Source organism: Pristis pectinata, chromosome 15, assembly GCF_009764475.1.
Source record: "Pristis pectinata isolate sPriPec2 chromosome 15, sPriPec2.1.pri, whole genome shotgun sequence".
NCBI classification, from domain to species: domain Eukaryota; kingdom Metazoa; phylum Chordata; class Chondrichthyes; order Rhinopristiformes; family Pristidae; genus Pristis; species Pristis pectinata.
The window spans coordinates 42,400,834-42,421,218 of NC_067419.1; the positions used below are offsets into that span (position 1 = coordinate 42,400,834).

The following is a 20,385-nucleotide window of genomic DNA, read 5'->3' on the forward strand; positions in this document are numbered from 1 at the left end:
TACTCTTGTAAACAAAACTTTGGAAATTATTTTTAAATTTTCAGCAATGTCTAATGTGAATCAATGTTTAAAAATGGTGAAGAAATATGTGAGCGGGGAAAATGTATACCTTGCACAACACCCTGAATGTATCTACAGGCCACCCATTGAGGTACTTTTCTGTTCAACATTTGAGGATTTTCAAAAGGAAAGAAGGTATTTGGAAAAGAATATATTTCCAATTTTAAGTGAACTCTGTAAAATGAGAAGAAGCTGCTTTAAAGTAATGGATATACAGCAGACTCTGCATGAAGGACATCATCATCCAAACACCAACTCCCACCAGCTAAAGATAACACTAGACTATATCACCAAACACTCACCTTTCCTCATATGCTTGTTAGGCCAAAAATATGGTGAGTATTGCACAACGTGCTTTTCGATGGGAGGATCAGATGTGCAAGGTCTATCCATGCTAGAAAGGAATATGTACATCGCAGCAAACAATGGTTATTCTTGGATATTGGATGAAAACTACCGAACCAGCAGTCAGCTGGAGCTTGAGATAATTGAAGCAGCTTTTTTAAATGACTCCGGATTCAGCTTCTTTTACTTCCGGGATCCTCAGTATGTTGATGATATGCTCCTGAGTGTCCCACAGCATGAAAGATGGATGGTGGACCGTAAAAGCAGAGATCATTATGAGGAAAGGAAGATATGGGAGTTGAAGGAAAAAATAATCAGTAAAGGATTACCTGTCAAATTTTTTAGGACAATTGAAGAATTGGGAGAAGCAGTCTTGAAGGATTGGAGAGATGCCATTGATAAGTTGTATCCCATGGATTTAGTTCCTTTGCATACAGGTAAGTTTATCCCATGTATTTGTTGGAATCTATGTACAGTTCTCTCCTTAGCTGTTATTGTAACCCGTCACTGGTGTTAGTGGAACAATTTTCTAAACCATAAGGAATGGAAATTGTACTCCAATCAACACACAGGGGAAATAAAATTAAAAAGTTCCATATCCACATTTTATTTCATTGTTTGCTTTACCCCATTTACATTCATACTGTTATCTTGTATATCATGTTTAAATAGTCCCACCTAGAAATAATCAAGGCATTTGATTCTTTATCTGTTGAGCATTGGTAGTATTTCAGATGTTGTATCTGCTTTTAAGTAATTTAAATGTTTTTGTCTCTTTGTTCCCTGTCCATTGTTTCACTGCTTTATTTCTGCAATGAATATTTTGAACCCTGTATAATTCTCTGACCATTTAATTGGGTCAATATATGCATCAGGGTGAGTTTTATGCATTTTTAAGAAATATCCAATTTTAGTTATAGCTTATACTCATGCAAAGTTAATTTAGGATAAGTTTTTAAGAGCTAATGCAATTATTATTGGTGTTTCTCATGGATGCGTTTAGCACTTTACATTAAGTTTAAAGCCCTAATTGCAAATTCCATCATGACAACTGTAGAAATTAAATTCAAATAGTTACATAAAATCTGAAATTAAAAATCTAGTATCTTTCTTGGCTACCAGATCGTTGCCCAAAGAACATCTGTTCACGGATGTCCTTCAAGGAAGGATATCTCATTCTGGCCAATATGCGACTTCAGACTTGTAGCAATGTGGTTGACCTTATTGTCCTCTGAAATGACTTTCCATGACACTGGTTCAGGTGCAATTAGGAATGTGCAAAAATGCTGACCAGGCCCCCCCCCCCCCCCTCTCTCTCTTTCCCTCCCCACCCCCTCCCTCCCCACCCCCCTCTCTTTCTCTCTCTCTCTCCCCTCTCTCTTTCTCTCTCTCTCTCTCTCTTACACACACACACACACACACACACACACACACACACACACACACACACACACACACACACACACACACACACACAATCATAGAACATTTATGACATAGTACACATCATTGGCTCATCGTGTTTGTGCCAACCGAAAAAGAGCTAGCCAGCTTAATCCCATTTTCCAGAATGAATTTTCAGTTTGAATACTGAGGTTGAATACGTTATGAGCATGTAAGAAACCATTAGCAAAGCATTGAATGGACTACGGTGTGTCTCTGGATGAGTGTATTAAGATCGATGAAATGAGTTTGCACATTGGAACTTCAGAGTTTCCTATTGTAAATTGTCTATTTGAAAACAATATTTTGAAGTAGAATGAATTAATTTAAAATAAGAGATAGCCCTTAGTTTGAGTCTTTTATAAAAGGGAATTAAATTTTGGATTAAATGTTTCCTTGCATTGAATCATAGAATAGAATTATAATGGCACAGGAGTAGGCCATGTGGCACATCAAGTCTATGCCAACAAGGATGATATAAAGAACAATATGTTACATATATGTTAACAACACATGCTAACTTTCCCTAATTGTTTACAATTGAATGTGGGAATGTTCACAGTTGTTTGGTTAATTACTCTCTGTCAGGTCGTAATTATCTTATTGAAAGAAGAAAGAAAACTTTAATAAAATGCATCAATATCCCAATAATTTTGTTTAATGTTATTTTGTCAATAAAATGAGAATTAGTTCACAGAGAAAGTGCTATCTCATGACATATCTCCATTAATGTATGCAGTGTTTTTCCGGAAATTAGAATGTGATTATCATTCTGTCCTCATGGTAGCCATCTTCTTCGGAAAGTTCTTCAGTTACAGTTCTTTAGAAATTAATATTACTAATTGCTTCTGCTTAGAAGTTTGAAACTATAAGACACATTAAAAGTTGTTAGAGAACTTATTAGTTCTTGTTTGCCTTCATAAGACAGGGCATAGAATATAAAATTTGAGATATGATGTAACTTTACAAAACACTTATTAGACTGTGAGAGTCATTGAGTTATACAGCGCGGAAACAGGCCCTTTGGCCAACTCATCCATGCCAACCAAGATTCACTGTTCAGAATTGTATTGTGTGCCAATTCTGGTCACCCACACTATAGGAAGGATGTGATTGCGCTGGAGAGAGTGCAGAGGAGATTGCCAGGATGTTGTCTGGATTGGACGACTTTAGTTCTGGGAAAGATTAGATAGGCTGGGCTTGTTTTCCCTGGACCAAAGGTGATTGAGGGGTGACCTGATAGATAGAGGTATATAAAATTATGAGGCATGGATAAGGTAGACAGTCAAAAACTTTTTCCCACAGTAGGGGTAACAAAAACAAGTGCGCATAGGTTCAAGGTGAAAGGGGGGAGTTTTTAAAGGGGATTTGAAGGTTTTGTTTTACACAAAGTGATTAATATATAGAACTTGCTTCCAGAGGAGGTGGTGGAACCAAATACAATCACTATGTTTAAGAGACATTTAGACAGACACTTGTAGGCAAGACATAGAAGGATACAGACCTAATGTGGGCAAATGGGATTAGTGTAGAAGGGCAAAAGGTTGGTATGGACTTGGTGGGCTGAAGGACCTGTTTATGTCCTGTTCGACTCTATAACTCTAACATTTTTGTGTTTGTGAGAATTGCAGTAATAACTTTTCTTCCCAGCAAACTGAAACCTTGGAGAATAAACTTTCAATTTCATTATTCTTATTATGTTACCCCTTAGCTACAACTGTTCAAACTCGAATTAAACTACATCTGGAGAACTCTGAGCAGTTCTACACACACACAGAATCAGAATCAGATTTATTATCACTGACATATGACATGAAATTTGTTGTTTTGCAGCAGTAGTGTAATGCAAAGGCATAAAAATCTATAAGTTACGAAATATATAAATAGTGCAAAAAAAAGGAATAATGAGGTAGGGTTTGTGGATCACGGGTTCACACATTAGAAAGACCTGGAAGAGAGTGCACATAGATATACCAGAATGATACCTATGCTGAAAGAGTTTAATTACAGGTAGAGATTGCAGAAACTATGGTTACATTATAGGAATTCAGGAAGTTGAAGGATGATTTGATTGGAATTTTCAAATCATTAAAGGATCTGATGGGGTAAATGGAGAGCAATTATTTCTGCTGGCTGGAATTCTAAGACTTGGAGGCATAGTTTAAAAAAACACAGACCTTTTAAGAGTGGTTAGGAAGCACTTCTATATACAGAGCACAATTGGCTAATTATCTCCTGGCTTGGATAAGAATCTCATTCAATATACTTATGAGATAAAGGTTGTCTTTTAAAATTAATTGTTAAATAATAATAGTATGAGGATTCTAGACTTAAATGTCGTGTGGAGCTAAAGACACTTTTTATTGATTGCAATTTTTAAAAAATGATAAAAAATGAACAATTAAAAACAAATTAAAACATCTGTATCATTGACTACTAAAAATAACAGAATTGAAATTTGCAGTGTGTTGAATCAAAACAGTATATAGTTGTATAGATTGGAAATCATCACATTACAAAATCAGAATGAAAGTGATCAAATAACCTGGTCTGGAGGCTGCTCTGGTCCCTTTAAGGAGATTTGGGTTATCTGTGTTACTTTGAGACTGAAGGAAGGTGCAAAGAATATTGTCCCTAACCATAACCGTAACATGTTTGTTTTAAAGCATTATGAGACTCAATCTTAAGATATCTTTATTAGTCACATGTACATTATAATCAGTAGCTTAGGTCACACTTTGTGTGTAACGGAATATTCAATCCTGTTGCTATGTGAACATTATACGCAAACTCTCAAAACATGCAGGAGTGATTTAGTTGTTGTGCAACGTATATTTGTGGCCTCTCCTGTGAAATTGCTTTACATATATGCAATTAGCACAGTGTGGACCACGCGTAGGGCATCAGATCTGAATTACTACTTGATGATTTGATGGGGAAACACTGAGAGTAGTTAGTCATGCAGAACCTTGAATTGCAAAAGTGTGGGAGTTTTCTGAGCATTCTAAGGATATGGTTCAATTTCTAACCAACATAGTGGATGATTTATCAGAAATCTCAGTGGTAAGAGAGGGTTTAAGTCAAGCCCATTTTCACAGAGGAAGCAAAGAGAAGGATCTAAGTAACCTTCCAAAAGTCTTTTGGGAGCAAAGCACCTACCTTCAATTATCCAAAGATCAATGTAGCTCGAGGCCAAGATTTTTAAAAGGCAATGTTGACAGAGACCTGTACTGTTCTGCAGCCATGCATCCAGTGTCTGAACCATCAGTTAGTCGAGGTGAAGATCAACATCGCCCGGAATTTCTCATCAACTGTATTATTCCAGGAATGGACACCCCCCTTCCTGCATGGAAGAGTTTGCAGTTGACTATTGCATATACAATGGCATAGATGTTCACTCCTCGTGGATGGGAGAATTCATCTCCTCTGTGGCAGAGATCACCATTGTGAGAATGTGGTTTTTTTTCAAACTGTGAACTTCTCATGTGCATTTGTGAGATACGTGGGGCTCTATTTTTCAACCATGGGTTCTTTGTCCATCGGGAGCCATTCTAGTTAGATGGTCAAAGCTATGTATGGCTAGTAAGATGGAGAGCTTCTGTAACTCTTTCAAGCATTATGGACCAGATTGTAGCACAAATTGAATCCAAGATACTCTCTATGTTCATTGCTCCTCACTCTGGTTCAGGACCCTAGAAGTGTTAGAAAATGGAATTACAATTGCATCCACAAGGTCAGAGGGTCATAGTGGAGACGGTGCTTGATGCACCTCCAAGTACTCTCTGCAAATGGTCTGCTTCTCCATTGTTGTCTGCTGCATTATTCACAATCTTATCACCGTGAGAGCACTGCCCCTGCCTGCCTGCACAGCAGCAAGAGGAAGAGAGCAGGAAAAGAAGTCGACGCCTGATGAGTCTTGCACATGGCTGGGTCCTCTCCATCCTCAAAGTAAAACAGGGACGAGCAATAAATCCTGAGGTCCCAGTGATGCCCACCATCACAAGTGAAAACAAGTAAAAGATACAATAGTGAAACCATTGGGGACAGAAGAGAAACTGCAGATGCTGGAAATCTGGAACGACACATAATGGCACTGGAGGAACTCAGTAGGTCAGGCAGCATCTATGGCGGGAAATGAAAAGTCAACCTGGTCCAGATGAAGGATCTCAACCTGAAACATTAACTGTCCATTTCCCTCCATAGGATGCTGCTGACGCACAGAGCTCCTCCAGTGCAATAGTGAAACAGTTCCATGTTGTCTTCCATCAGATACTGATCATTCATTGTCCCCTTATGTGCAAATCATGTAGGCCAAAATGATGCAATATTTTTATGCCTCTCATCAAAATCAAAACTATGCAATTGCACAATAATCATCATTGTGTATTTTTCTTGATACTCCAGCTTCTTGTCCCTTTCGCTGCCCTACTACTTCAAGGCAGAGTTTCCCCCAATGCCTGTAGCGTGCTAATGCATTGTTGCTCACTGGTCATGAAACGGGAGTTGCAGATCAGGGTCAAGAGCTGTCGGCCTCCATGGCCCCCTTCGTTTCTGGGGTATACTTCATTGTGTAGGAGGAAGCATATAAAGTCAATGCCCATCGTTGCATTCTCGGTGATGACATTGTTGGATACCTTGTGTCTCCCCAGTAAGCCTAACAGAGGCTTATGATATGTGTGGATTTCGAGAGGCCGCCTAAATATGTATAAATGGAAGTGCTTGATGCCAAACATAATAGCTAGGGCTTCTCAGTCGAGCTGTGAATAATTCGTCTCCACCTGAGACATTCTCCTTGAAGGGAAATCAACAGACATGTCTGTTCTGCAAGGCGTTCGACGTAGGAGGGCGGCCTCGACCCCATATGGTGAGGCGTCACGTTTCATGACTATAGGCTTTTCAGGATCATAATGCACCAACACAGACGAAGAACTGAGGGTGGTTTTTATTTGTTTAACTGCCTGTTCCTCAATTCTCGACCATTCCCAGTGTTTGTCCTTCTGGAGTAGTTGGTATAAGGGCTTTAACACTGTAGCTGATTGATTTAAAAACTGGTTGTGATATGTGACTAGTCCCAGGAATGAGTGTAACTGTGTCACATTTTGTTGACATGGAGCCTCTTTTAAGGCTTTGATTTTGTGCTGCTGCAGATGGAGGCCTGTTTTATTGACTTTGAAGCCCAGGTAATTAATTGAGTCGGCCAAAAACATGCATTTCTCCTTCTTTAGGGTAAAGCCAGCTTCCTTTAAAGGGAAAGTACTCTGTCTAGTGTCTCCAGATGATGGGACTCTGATCTACCGGTTACTAAATATTATCAAGGTAAGCACAGACGTGAGGAATCACCTTCATTAAATTATCAATAAGGCATTGGAATATCTCAGGTGCAGAACTCACTCCAAATAGCTGCTGCTTGCTACCAAAATGTCCTCTGTGTGTATTGATTGTCGTAACATCCCTAGAATCTTCGTTCAGGATGACCTGATTGTAGGCGTGTTTCAGGTCTAGTGTAGAGAACTGTTGGCCTACTGACAGGGATACATACAGGTTCTCGATCCATGGCAGTGGATACACATTCAGTCTTGTTGCAGGGTTTGCGGTCAGGTTGTAGTCGCCGCTGATGTGCACTGATCCATCGGACTTGAGGATGGATATGATCAGAGCCGCCCCACTCTGAGTGCTGCACCAGCTCTGTCACATCCGCCTCTCATAGGCGGTCTAGTTCTTCTTCTACCTTTGGGCCCACGACATACGGCACCAGACCGGCCCTGTAAAACTTCAGTTGGCAGTTCTCCTTAAATTTGAACTAAAGCCTCGGCTTGGAATACATGCTGGTGCTTCTGTAGTAGAGTATTCAGTGCAGGGCTTCCCTCTGATACGACTGGTGTAGGATAGCACTGATGGAATGTTTTTAATCCAGTTTCTGCCCAGCAAATTAGGCTGTTGGCCTCCCCTGACAGCATGCACCGGTAAGTAGAACAGATCTCTGTGGTGGACCACTTCTGTCGTGAATACGCCCGTACGTTGACGCTGTCTCTGGGGTAGCTGCGAAACACCGAGCCTAGAGGTTGTAGTCTTGGAATCCGGTGTAAAGATGATTTGCGTACCAAGGTGAAGACTGACCCAGTATCCAGCCCAAATTTCGCGAGCTGGTTGTTCACTGTAAGTGTAACCAAATACGGAGGCTGATTCTGATTGCCAAGTTCATGGGTTTGGAAGATAGTGTCCACTTCTTTGCAGCGGCCATCTCCTTGCGTGGAGTTGATGGACGAATTCTGTTGCTTTCTCACAGCGTGTTGCTTTGTGAAGCACACCTTCTCGAGGTGCCCTACCTTCTGACAGAACCAGCAAATGGTCTTTTGATGCTTGCAGTTGGGCCACTGGACTTTCACCACAGCGATGGTATCTCTGTGAAGGCTGACGTGATTTTGACTGGAAGCTGCGGGTCTACAAATGCTGGCAAACATTAGCGTTTTCGACAGGGGCCTCTCACTCCAGCACTGCCTGAATAAGTGGTGCTGGGTCGTCTGAGTCTGTGTAAGGTCTCTCTTGACTGCCTCCCTGTGACGAGCTATGGAGCATGCTTTGTCCCAGGATAAATTGTGCTTTTCGGACAGGAGGTTCTCATGTGTCTTCTCATCATAGATTCTGATAATCAACGCTTGGATAAGCATCACTTCTTCGAATTTGTTTGGTTGGATGTCTTTGTATTTGCATTCCTGCATAGCCAGAGTTAATCATCTACATTCTTATCGGGGGTCTGTCACAGCTGTGAGAACCTGCAGTGAGCCATAAAGACATTGTTCTGCGTTCCCCAAATGTTGTCTAAAACCTCAACCATGCTGGTCAATTCTGCTTTGTTCTGTAAGTGCATAACATCAAAGTATTTCTGCCTGAGTTCTCCCAAGTGCATGCAAGGCAGTTTGAATTTGGTAGCTTCCTCCAGCTCCACCGATGATGTTAAAACTGGTAGAAGTTCGATGTAGTCCTGGAAGGTTTTCTTCCATGTAGCCAGGTTTCTGGTGTTGGTTTTGCCATAGTTACGGCCCAAAATGGATTGGGTACTTGAAGTAGAGAGACCATTCTTGTTTTGATCGGCATCGCCAATTGTTACGTATGCACGGAGCAAGAACGACAACGGTGTGGCAAAATAAGCATCTTTACTGATTCATATTAATCAAATGAACTGAGCAACTTACAATTGTAGATCCACGAGACGGTCTGTGGAGACCTTAAAGCACGTGAGTCCCCAAAGTCCCGCGCCAAAAGTGAAGTTGCGCGCGTCAGAGGGCATCGTCGCTCAGCTGAGCGATTGGCCAGCCAGTCCACACATGCGTATAGGCGCGTGCATGCATATTGCCACATTAGTGCCATCTATCCGCTGGACGATCGACTGACTGGCATGTGCACAATTGCGCGCACGCGCATTCGCCGCATTTGTCGCTTGTCCGTACGGTTCACACTCACAGGTTGGTTTCAAATTGTGGATGCAAACCCTGAAATTCATTATTAGTTAGTACATGTGGGCAAAATATTGTGATCAGTGTTCCCTAAGCATTTGAATGTTTGCATGAGATGTATGGAAAATTCTTTGTAAATGGGAAAAGAACAAGCTGGCATGAATATCCTGTGCCATTTTAGCAGATTTTCATGTATGAATGAATTTCTGAGTCACTGATAATGTTAAAAGTGCTTTACTGCATGTGATAGTCACAACTTTAATTTAACAGAAAGGAGTGTAAACTATTGTTAATGAACTGCATAGCATTGATCTAAATTAACCTCACCAAAAATGTTCTCTCTTTCAGATCATGAAAGTTACCTTGAACTTTCTTATCATGAAGCATTTGCCCAAAAGTATTGCAAAGTATTTGTGGAAAATACAGAAACACAGAGGATTTTTGGAATTCTGGATGCATTTGCTTTTTTACCCCAACGTGACGATCAAATTGAAGACAGCAGCAAGTTAACCGACTTTAAACATTCCAGTGACTCAAGTACCACGGAGCCAAGGTGCAGTAAATAAAAAGAGAAGGATTTGAAGTTTGCCCATTGCAATTCCACGTCACATTAGGTTACTGAAATTTCTGGCTTTACATTTTGAATTTGTTCTTGTTTTTTCATTCTGTTGTATTTCTAAAAGCATCTTATTCTTCTTGTTTATTCTCTCACTCTCTATTCTCAGTTGGTTTCTACAAAACATAAATTTACACAATCATAATGAACACCTCATGCTATTACTGCCATAACAATGATTTGCCCTGCAGGGTGAATTTGAGACAACAAGATTGCAACACAGTACTGTACCGAAAATCTGGGTGTCGATATGAATGGTAGCTTTAAATGCAAGGTGATTTCTCTCCATTGGTGCAACCAAGAAAAGATGTATGGCATGAGAAAATACAAAATGTGAAGATTTTATAATGAGTGAAAAAATCCATTGTTAATTTAAATGTTAACCCTTTCTTTCAATCCTGAATGTGTTGAGATTAAATCCGGATGTAGGAAGTCACATATTATAGGGAAGGAGAATTACTTTGTAAAATGAAATAATTCCAATTTCTAACTTTTCTTTGACTTGATCAAAAATATTTAAAACAATGCCCTTTTTATGAGAAAAGTCTGAGAAATCCAATTACAACAATTTAATTTATTAGCAACAAATTAACTATGATTTGACTTTGTGTTCAAATGCTACATTGAGGGGGTTATACCATTTTCCCTGAACTAATAAATTTACTACACTTAATAATGTAGTGTGAAATGGCTATCAAGACATTCATTCGTCACTTTTTCATATTTCTTCTGTTTGATTTGCAGACCAAACATTACATTTGATTGTAAATCTCTCCTATTACTTTGTGGAGAGACAGGCTGTGGCAAGACGGCCATAATCTGCAACTGGCTGAAATACTTTAGGATGAAAAATCCCAGTGTCCTGGTAGTATCTCACTATGTTGGATGCAGTTCATCCAGTTATGACATCATGTCCTTCATGAGACGCTGTATTTTGAAACTACGTCTTGAATATTTTGGTAATTATACTTTTTTTAAACAGGCAAATATTGTTAGGATTTATTCTTTGCCAGCCAGAAAAAAATGTTTTTTGTACTTTTTATGTGCCTTTACATTAGGAAAGTTGAATTATTCAATATTGGTTCACTCTGCACATCTATCTTCTGCTGCTTCTAGATGGCATATACTTGAATTGAGGGAGCATACTTAACAAGATACCCAAAATGGATGATAAAATTTTTTAATGATCACTGTGGACAAAGAGTTGCATTGGTTATTCTCATGCAATGATACTGTAAGTGCATTCAGGAAGGAAATGTTTACTCCATTACTGGAAGTAGCTGTCGGAGCAATTCTGTCCTACAGACATTGCATCTCATTTAGATGCCAGTGGAAAACTACAATCTTAAAATTTCAGTCACACAATATTTCTGGTTTGCATTCAACACAGAGTCAAGGTAGAAATATACCGTTCACCATACTGACGCACTCAGGGCCCAAGTCTGAAATTTTCATTTGTCACTAAGGGATCTAACTCAGAGCTCATTTAGTTTGTTGACTACACTCTGAAAAGTAGGAGTACATCTGGCAGAACCAACGATCCTTAGCTAGTCCTTAGAAAGACATTACTTAACTCGGCGGGAACTGTCCGTGGGTCTCTGGCAATAACCTGACACCCCAGTCAACACTTCAACTTTGACTCTTGCCCATCAATAGTGATAATATTCTCACTGGGTATGGATGGGAGTCAGCATTAAAATCTACCAAGTGTCCTACAAAGGTCACCACCTGCTTCACTCTTACATTTCCAGTTCTATGAGTTAAAATCAGGTGAGGATTAGAAAGACAGGGAGTGCATTTTTTTCCAATTATGAATAACACCTGATGCCAGCTCATATATAAGTGAACATCAGATGATGCATAATGAGTATGAAACATTTTTATAATTGGATTTCAGGAGCTGAAGATCAGCCCAGTGCTTTCAGTGAGAATCCTACGGATATCTGGATGTTTCAAATGATTCGTGAAACCTTTGTAGCAGCGATTGGTTTGAAGCCGTGTGTGCTGGTGATAGATGGGGCTGACAGACTAAGTGGGACCCGTGGGTTACCACCACAGCAGGTACAGTGATAATTATTAATATTAAAATCCAAATACAAGAGATGTTTACAAATATGAAAACTAGATCCAACAACTACAGATTCTGTAAATTTGAAGTAAAAATGCAAAAGGCTGGAAAATGCTCACAACAACCTTTCCCTCAATGTCAACAAAAGAGCTGGTCATTGACTTCAGGAAAGGGGGCGGTGTACATGCACCTGTCTACTTCAATGGTGCTGAGGTCGAGAGGGTTGACAGCTTCAAGTTCCTGGGAGTGAACATCACCAACAGCCTGTCCTGGTCAAATCACATAGATGTCATGGCCAAGAAAGCTCACCAGCTCCTCTACTTCCTCAGGAGGCTAAAGAAATTTGGTTTGTCCCCTTTGACTCTCACCAACTTTTACCGATGCACCGTAGAAAGCATCCTATCTGGATGTACCATGGCTTGGTATGGCAACTGCTCTGCCCAGGACTGCAAGAAACTGCAGAGAGTTGTGGACATAGCCCAGCGCATCACAGACACCAGCCTCCCCTCCTTGGACTCTGTCTTTACCTCTCGCTGTCTTGGTGAAGCAGCCAGCATAATCAAAGACCCCACCCATCCAGGACATTCTCTCTTCTCTCCTCTTCCATCGTGTAGAAGATACAGGAGCCTGAGGGCACGTACCACCAGACTTAAGGACAGCTTCTACCCCACTGTGATAAGACTATTGAACGGTTCCCTTATACGATGAGATGGACTATGACCTCACGATCTACCTTGTTGTGACGTTGCACCTTATTGCACTGCACTTTCTCTGTAGCTGTGACACTTTACTCTGTACTGTTATTGTTTTGACCTGTACTACGTCAATGCACTCTGTACTAACTCAATGTAACTGCACTGTGTAATGAATTGACCTGTACGATCGGTATGCAAGACAAGTTTTTCACTGTACCTCGGTACAAGTGACAATAATAAACCAATACAAATAACAATCTGTGGAGAGTGAAACGGAGTTAACATTTTGGGTAATTGTAAGTCAGAAATAGGAAAAATTAGAAAACAGGCATGTTTTAAGTTCAGGCTGGGGAGAACAAAGTGAAATCTGTGATAGGAGAAACTGGATGACGTGGATGAGTAAAAACAGAGAGAGAGAGAGAGAGAGAGAGAGAGAGAGAGAGTGGTGAAGCATTGTCAATGGCAGCTAATGCCCTGGGGGGAGTGTAAATAGAGGGAGAACAGAGGAGAAAGAAAGAAAAAGAAAGAGTGCTGCAACTCTGAGATGCAGAACACAGCAGTTGATGGAAATCTGAAATAAAAGAGAATAGTGGAAAAGCCCAGCAGGTCAGGCAGCATCTGTGAAGAGAGGAAAACTAAATTAATTTTACAGGTTGATGGCCTTGCATAAGAACAGGCCTGATAATGAAACTGCAGATACTGGAAGTCTGAAACAAAACCACCAAACGCTGGAAACGTTCAACAGGCCAGGCAACATCCACAGAGAGAGAAACAGAGCCAGCAACTCGGGTCAATGACCTCCCCCCAACCTCTTCTCCCCATCATGAAAGCTCATGGACATGAAATGCCAAGAAAGCCCACCCTTTTCCCTAGTCAACCACCATAATCCTCTCCTGAGCTTGTCAGTCTCACCCCACTTCTGATCTTCCCTCAGACCCCTCTCTCCTGTCCATCATGGTGGAAGATTGTAGAGGCAAGGTGGACAGTGCAGTCTGTGTGTGAATATGTGTGGGAATACACACATTGCTTTGGATGTTGATGCATTGGAATATTGAATGCCTGCTCAAAACTGGCATAGCTCCCTGACTCATCGACATGCACTTTGATGGTTCATTATATCTAATTCTAAAAGGTTTATGAAAAGTTAGAAAAACAGCGGTTTGCTATGTATATTGGATTACTGGGAAATCTTATTCTGCAAAAAGTTGTTGTTCATCAAGTTCATTGTTGTTATAGGCAGGGTATAACTGCCATGAAAACTAGTTTTTTGCAGCAGCAGCACAGTACAAGACAAGAACAAGCACAAGTTAACATAAACTTTAATATAAATTATACATGTGTGCAAAATAATCACAACGGCACTAGTGCAAGATTCAGTAATTTATGTTGCTGTTGTCTCTACAGGTAAAGGAATTTTCATGGCTTCCACAACTTCTCCCAGCTCAGTGTAGACTTATTGTAACCACTGTCTCTTCCAACACGTCCTATGTATCACTGTCAAAGCATCACGCTGTAAAGGTGGTGCATATTTCCAGTAGACCTGACTGTACGGCACAAACCCATATCTTCCAGAAGCACCTGGCTAGGCCCCACACGGAAGTAAATAAGAGCCAAATCCAAAATATTATGAGTAGAAAACTGAGTTCCTTTCCACTAGTCTTGGTTATTTTGGCTAATGAACTCCGAGTATGTGGACCATTCAGAAATGAGACTGAATGTCTGGAGAAATATCTTGAGTGTCAGACGATTCAGGAGCTGTGGACTGCTGTCCTAAGGCGATGGATTGAAGACTACAGTTGGATTACTGATACGGAAACAGATAACAGAGGTAAAGACATCTCTCCTTCCAATTTTCCGAATTCCTCCAGCTCAGGTTAGATTCTGTATTTTGTATTCTTATATATTCTGTACAACAAGAAAAAGCCGCAAAACAAATAAACCCCATTGGGGGAGAAAACTGCACGATGTTCACTGTTTACACAATGAAACTGTAATGTACCATTTTATTTTGCAGTAAATATATTCCTTCAATCTATTTTCTTTTCTGGTTTACCCTAGGTAGGCCAGCTTCAGTTCTGAGCAGGAACAGCAGTAGGGTTTCTCTAGTGGCTTTTAGTAACTGTTGGTCATATTATTGAACAGACTTGAAATAGCACCGAAGTTTTCCCAAGTCTTCCCTATGAGCACCTCCAGCAAGCCAAGGGACCAACCCTGATTCAATGGGAAGTGGAGAAATCCAAGCCAGGAGTACCACCAGGCAAATACAGGAGTATCTACAAGCTAAAAAAGAGAAGGCAGCAGGCTGTAGATGGTATAAAGTAGCCCTTTTGCAATACTTCTGTGTGAAACTCTAGAATCCACTATACCTAGTGGACAATGGTGGTGGGCATCGGAAAGATAACTGGGAAAGCTGTCCACGCATATCCTCATCCTCAACAATAGCAGAAACCACCATACAATTACATGGAGAAAACTGCACCAGATTATTCTACTCAACTACTCCCATTTCTGCTGGTTGTCAAAGTACAACTATTTGGTTCTCTCCATGTGATGTTAGGGAGTGGTTAGGTGTTATAGTGTTTTGTTTGCAATGCTAATAACCTGCACACCTGAACTCACCAGACCAGTTGCTAATTCATCCAAATGTAATCGGGGAATGAATTTCTAAATTGCTAAACTGAACCCTTGTTGATGGAACCATGTGAATATATGGTGGTTATAGCACTATTCAAAGAGCATCAGGACTTCCTGGTCTTCTTTGATACTTTACAGAAGGATCTTTTACAACAGCTTGACAGGGCAGACAAAGATGCAATGATCCACAGAGTTGTGAATCTCTGGAATTCTTTACCCAAAAGAGTTGAGGAGGCCGAGTCATTGAATATATTCAGAATGGAGGTTGACAGACATTTAAATTACAAGGGAGTCAGTAGGTGTTGGGAGAGAGAGGGGAAGTGGTATTGAGCCAAGAGCCAAAGGGCCTGTTTCCATGCTGTATGACTCTGTGACTGGATCACCTATGGTCTTATGGAATAACGATTGGCCTACTCCTGCTCTCCTTTCTCATGTTCTTATGACATCCATGAAGCCAGCATCAGACTGGAGATTTTTTGTGTGTTTTTGGAGAATATTAATAACTCCTGGATTATTTAGTGAGAAACCTCAAGGGGTTTCTCAGGTCAAACTAATCTTGCAACATGGGAGCTCATTCATGCATTAGGACTTCTATCTGCATGTGTAGAGAGCATAATCCCTACTTCACATCTGGGTACTGTACACTAGTTTTTAAATCTTTGCTGTTGTGGTTGGTGCACTTGTAGTCAGCATGCACTTCCACTCTACCATATTAGAAGGCAGTGGAGCAGTTTAGTGCCTGAAATTCAAGATTCCTCCAACGGTGATCTCTGACTACCAGAGAGTAAAGGATTTCTTACTGAGCCCTCATTTGTGTCTCTTTCTGTACAACATAGTAGATGCTAGGCTGAAGTATAGCATGTGTGGACCATCTGTACACTTGCAGTTATTCGGGACACCTTAGTCCCTCTCAATATTTTGTGCTCAACACCAAAGATTAGCTTGTAGCCGATTTACCTCTATTGTCAAATAATAACATTTCTTTGAAAATGTTACACTTTTGTAGACCTTTACCAATTTATCTTCTTTCATTCTCTGGGCATTGCTGGCAAGGCCAGCATTTATTGCTCATCCCTAATTGCCTTTGAGAAGGTGGTGGTGGGCCATTTCCTTGAACTGCTTCAATACTTCTGGTGAAGCTATTCCCACAGTGCTATTGGGTGGGCAGTTCCAGGATTTAGACCCAACAATGATGAAGGTTCAGTAGTATATTTCCTAATCAGAATGGTGTGCGACTTGGAGGAGAACCTGCAGGTAGAGGTGTTCCCATGTCCCTATAGAATCATAGAACAGTACAGCACAATATACAGGCCCTTCGGCCCACAATGTTGTGCCGACCTTTAAACCTCGCCTAAGACTATCTAACCCCTTCCTCCCACATATCCCTCTATTTTAAATTCCTCCATATGCTTATCTAGTAATCTCTTGAATTTGATCAATGTACCTGCCTCCACCACCGCCCCAGGCAGCGCATTCCATGCCCCAACCACTCTCTGGGTAAAAAACCTTCCTCTGATATCTCCATTGAACTTCCCACCCATTACTTTAAAGCCATGCCCTCTTGTATTGAGCATTGGTGCCCTGGGAAAGAGGCACTGGCTGTCTACTCTATCTATTCCTCTTAATATTTTGTACACCTCTATCATGTCATGATCTGCCCTTCACAAAGCCATGTTGGCTGTCCCTGATCAGACCATGATTCTCTAAATGCCCATAGATCCTACCTCTAAGAATCCTTTCCAACAGCTTGCCCACCACAGTGTTCACTCTTATCCTTCTTGGTGATAGAGGTTGGGAGTTTCTCTTTTTCTCTTTTTTATTAGTCACATGTACATCGAAACACACAGTGAAATGCATCCTTTGCATAGAGTGTTCTGGGGGCAGCCCGCAAGTGTCACCACGCTTCCAGTGCCAACATAGCATGCCCACAACTTCCTAACCCGTACGTCTTTGGAATGTGGGAGGAAACCCACGCAGACACAGGGAGAACATACAAACTCCTTACAGACAGTGGCCGGAATTGAACCCGGGTCACTGGCACTGTAAAGCGTTATGCTAACCACTACACTACTGTGCTGCCTGTTTGTAGGTGTTGTCAGAGTAACCTGGGCGATTAACTGTAGTGCATTTTGTAGATGGCACAGACTGCATGCCAATGATGTAGGGAATAAATGGTTAGGATGGTGATTGGGTGATAATTTGCCAGATTGGATTTGTTCAGCTTTCTTTGAACAAGACATACCTGGACAATTTTCCACGTTATTGGACAGATCCAGTGTTGTTCTGGAACAGTTTAGCTGGAGGTACAACTAGTTCTGGAGTGCAGGTATTTACTGCCAGCTAGGATGTTGTCGAGTCCTGTTGATTTTGCTGTACCCAGTAATCTCAGCCATTTCTTGATATTGTGTGCAGTGAATCAAATTGGCTGGGGACCGGCATCTGTATTGGCGAGGATCTCGGGAGGAAGCTGAGAGGGATGCAATTTCACTGCAATAATACTGATAAGATAAGATAAGATCTTTATTAGTCACATGTACATCGAAACACACAGTGAAATACACCTTTTGCGTAGTGATTTTTGGGGGCCAGCCCACAAGTGTCGCCATGCTTCCGGTGCCAACACAGCATGCCCATAACTTCCTAACCTGTACGTCTTTGGAATGTGGGAGGAAACCGGAGCACCCGGAGGAAACCCGCACAGACACGGGGAGAACATACAAACTCCTTACAGACAGTGACTGGATTTGAACCCGGGTCGCTGGCGCTGTAAAGCATTATGCTAACCACTATGCTACCGTGCCTTATATTCCCCTTCACATAGATTCAGGGTGATCAAGTTGAAGGGGTAAGATGACTAAAGTAGTTTGATAGGGTCAATGGAGAAAATCTATTTCCCTTGGTGGGGATTTCATATCAAAGGAAGTTTGTAAAATTAGATCTAGGGCAACTCCAATGACTGACAGCATTTCTTCACTCAAAGGATGATGGAAATCTGCAGCTTCCACTCCACAAAGAGCTGGTGAGGTTGGTGGTGGAGAAAATTCAAAATTTAGCAAGTGAAGTTGATGGAGTTTTGTTAGAATTAAGGGTTATGGAACCAAGGCAAGATAAAGGCAGATCAGCCATGATCTAATTGAAAGTCAAAATAGATTCGAGGAACTGATTAGCCTGTTCATATTGCTAAATCACTGGACCACTGGCGCATGGGTATCATAAAGTTTATCCTCTTCTTTAAAGAAAATTTAAATTAATAATTAGAGAACTTAAAATAATGTACATGAACTGCACCTGTTGTAATTTCTACTGACATTTAAAATGACTGTTATTTCTTTATTTTTGCATTTATTTCAGGAATTAATGGATGGGTAGTTGATATCCTGTGTCTCCTTAGTATATCACGTTGTGGATTAACTGAAGAGGACATCCACCAACTTCTTAAATATCTAGGTTATAATGGGGAAAACAAGGTCAGCAGCTATGACTGGAATCTCTTCCGTGCTGCATCCATAGAATGGATACAAGAAAGGCCAGATGGATTGTTGAACTTCACTCACCACTCTATACAGGATGCTGTAGGATATTTCCTGCTAGGTAAAATATGTATGTGTTAAAATGTGTTGGGAGGCACGGTAGTGTAGCGGTTAGCGCGACGCCATTACAGCACCAGCGATCAGGGTTTGATTCCCGTCACCGTCTGTAAGGAGTTTGTACGTTCTCCCGTGTCTGCGTGCGTTTCCTCCGGGTGCTCCAGTTTCCTCCCACATTGCAAAGACATACAGGTAGGTTAATTTGGGTTTAAAATGGGCGGTGCGGACTCGTTGGGCCGGAAGTGCCTGTAACCACGCTGTAAATAAAATTTAAAAGAAAAATTTAATTTAAAAAGAAATTGAAGAGGAACAGTAAAACCTTAGATCCACATTTCATTTGCATTATCTGCAATGAACAGTTAAAGTACCTTAATTACAAGTCAACAATGGTACTGATTTTTGTTATTGCATTATTGAAGTGGTGACCAATTTTGTAGAAAATTATGCGGGAATTTGCAACTGCAAGAAACTGTAATGCAAAATGGAATTAGAGAATTGTGCAAGGATTTTCCATTCCAGATGTAATGAACAGGTTTATACTGCTACATGGCGTAATAACCCAATCAAAGGGGGTTTTAGAACACATCTGCAATATCTGAAGCAACATGAAGAATACTACTTTGGTTATAGTCTACAGTATCTGCATCCATATTGTTACTTGTACTGTGGTACAGTGAAAAACTTGTCTTGCATACTGTTCATACAGATCAATTCATTGCATTGTGCATCGAGGTAGTACAAGGTAAAAGAATACAGAATGCAGAATAAAGTGTTACAGTTGCAGAGAAAGTGCAGTGCAGGTAGACAATAAGGTGTAAGCTCATAATGAGGTAGATTGTGAGGTCAAGAGTCCACCTTATCATACTAGCAAACTGTTCAATAACAGTGGGATAGAAGCTGTCCTTGAGCCTGGTGGTATGTGCTTTCAGGCTTTTGTATCTTCTGCCCAATGGGAGAGGGGAGAAGAGAGAATGTCTGGTGTGGGTGGGGTCTTTGATTATGTTGGCTGCTTTACAGAGGCAGCGAGAAGTATAGACATAGTCCATAGAGGGGAGGCTGGTGTCCGTGATGTGCTGAGCTGTGTCCACAACTCTCTGCAGTTTTTTGTGGTCCTGGGCAGAGCAGTTGCAGAGCAGTTGATGATGCATCCAGGTAGGATGCTTTCTATGGTGCATCGATAAAAGTTGGTGAGTGTCAAAGGGAACATGCCAAATTTCTTTAGCCTCCTGAGGAAGTAGAGGTGCTGGTAAGCTTTAAGACATAAAGACATATTTTGGATTGGATGCTAAACTGAGTCTTTGTCTACCTGACCAGGTGGTTGTACAAAGTCTCATGGCATTATTCAAAGATCATCAGGATTTCTGCTCTTCTTTGAAACTGTACAAAAGGATCTTTTACAACCACTTGAAAGGGCAGACAAGAACTCAATGTAGTGACATGTGAAACTGACACATTTGCACAGAAGTGTCTGCCAAGATTGTGA

At 41.0% G+C, this 20,385-nt stretch overlaps 1 protein-coding gene across 1 annotated transcript in view; it reads left to right on the plus strand.

Annotated features, from left to right (window-relative positions):
• Nucleotides 1-265: 265 nt before the first annotated feature.
• ttc41 (tetratricopeptide repeat domain 41) overlaps nucleotides 266-20,385 on the plus strand; it is a 33,133-nt gene continuing 13,013 nt past the window's right edge. Inside the window, exons 1-6 of the mRNA XM_052030722.1 lie at nucleotides 266-842; nucleotides 9,651-9,855; nucleotides 10,663-10,877; nucleotides 11,816-11,979; nucleotides 14,086-14,509; nucleotides 18,667-18,906. Coding sequence (XP_051886682.1) covers nucleotides 266-842; nucleotides 9,651-9,855; nucleotides 10,663-10,877; nucleotides 11,816-11,979; nucleotides 14,086-14,509; nucleotides 18,667-18,906 — 1,825 coding nt within the window. The remainder of the gene's footprint in view (nucleotides 843-9,650; nucleotides 9,856-10,662; nucleotides 10,878-11,815; nucleotides 11,980-14,085; nucleotides 14,510-18,666; nucleotides 18,907-20,385) is intronic.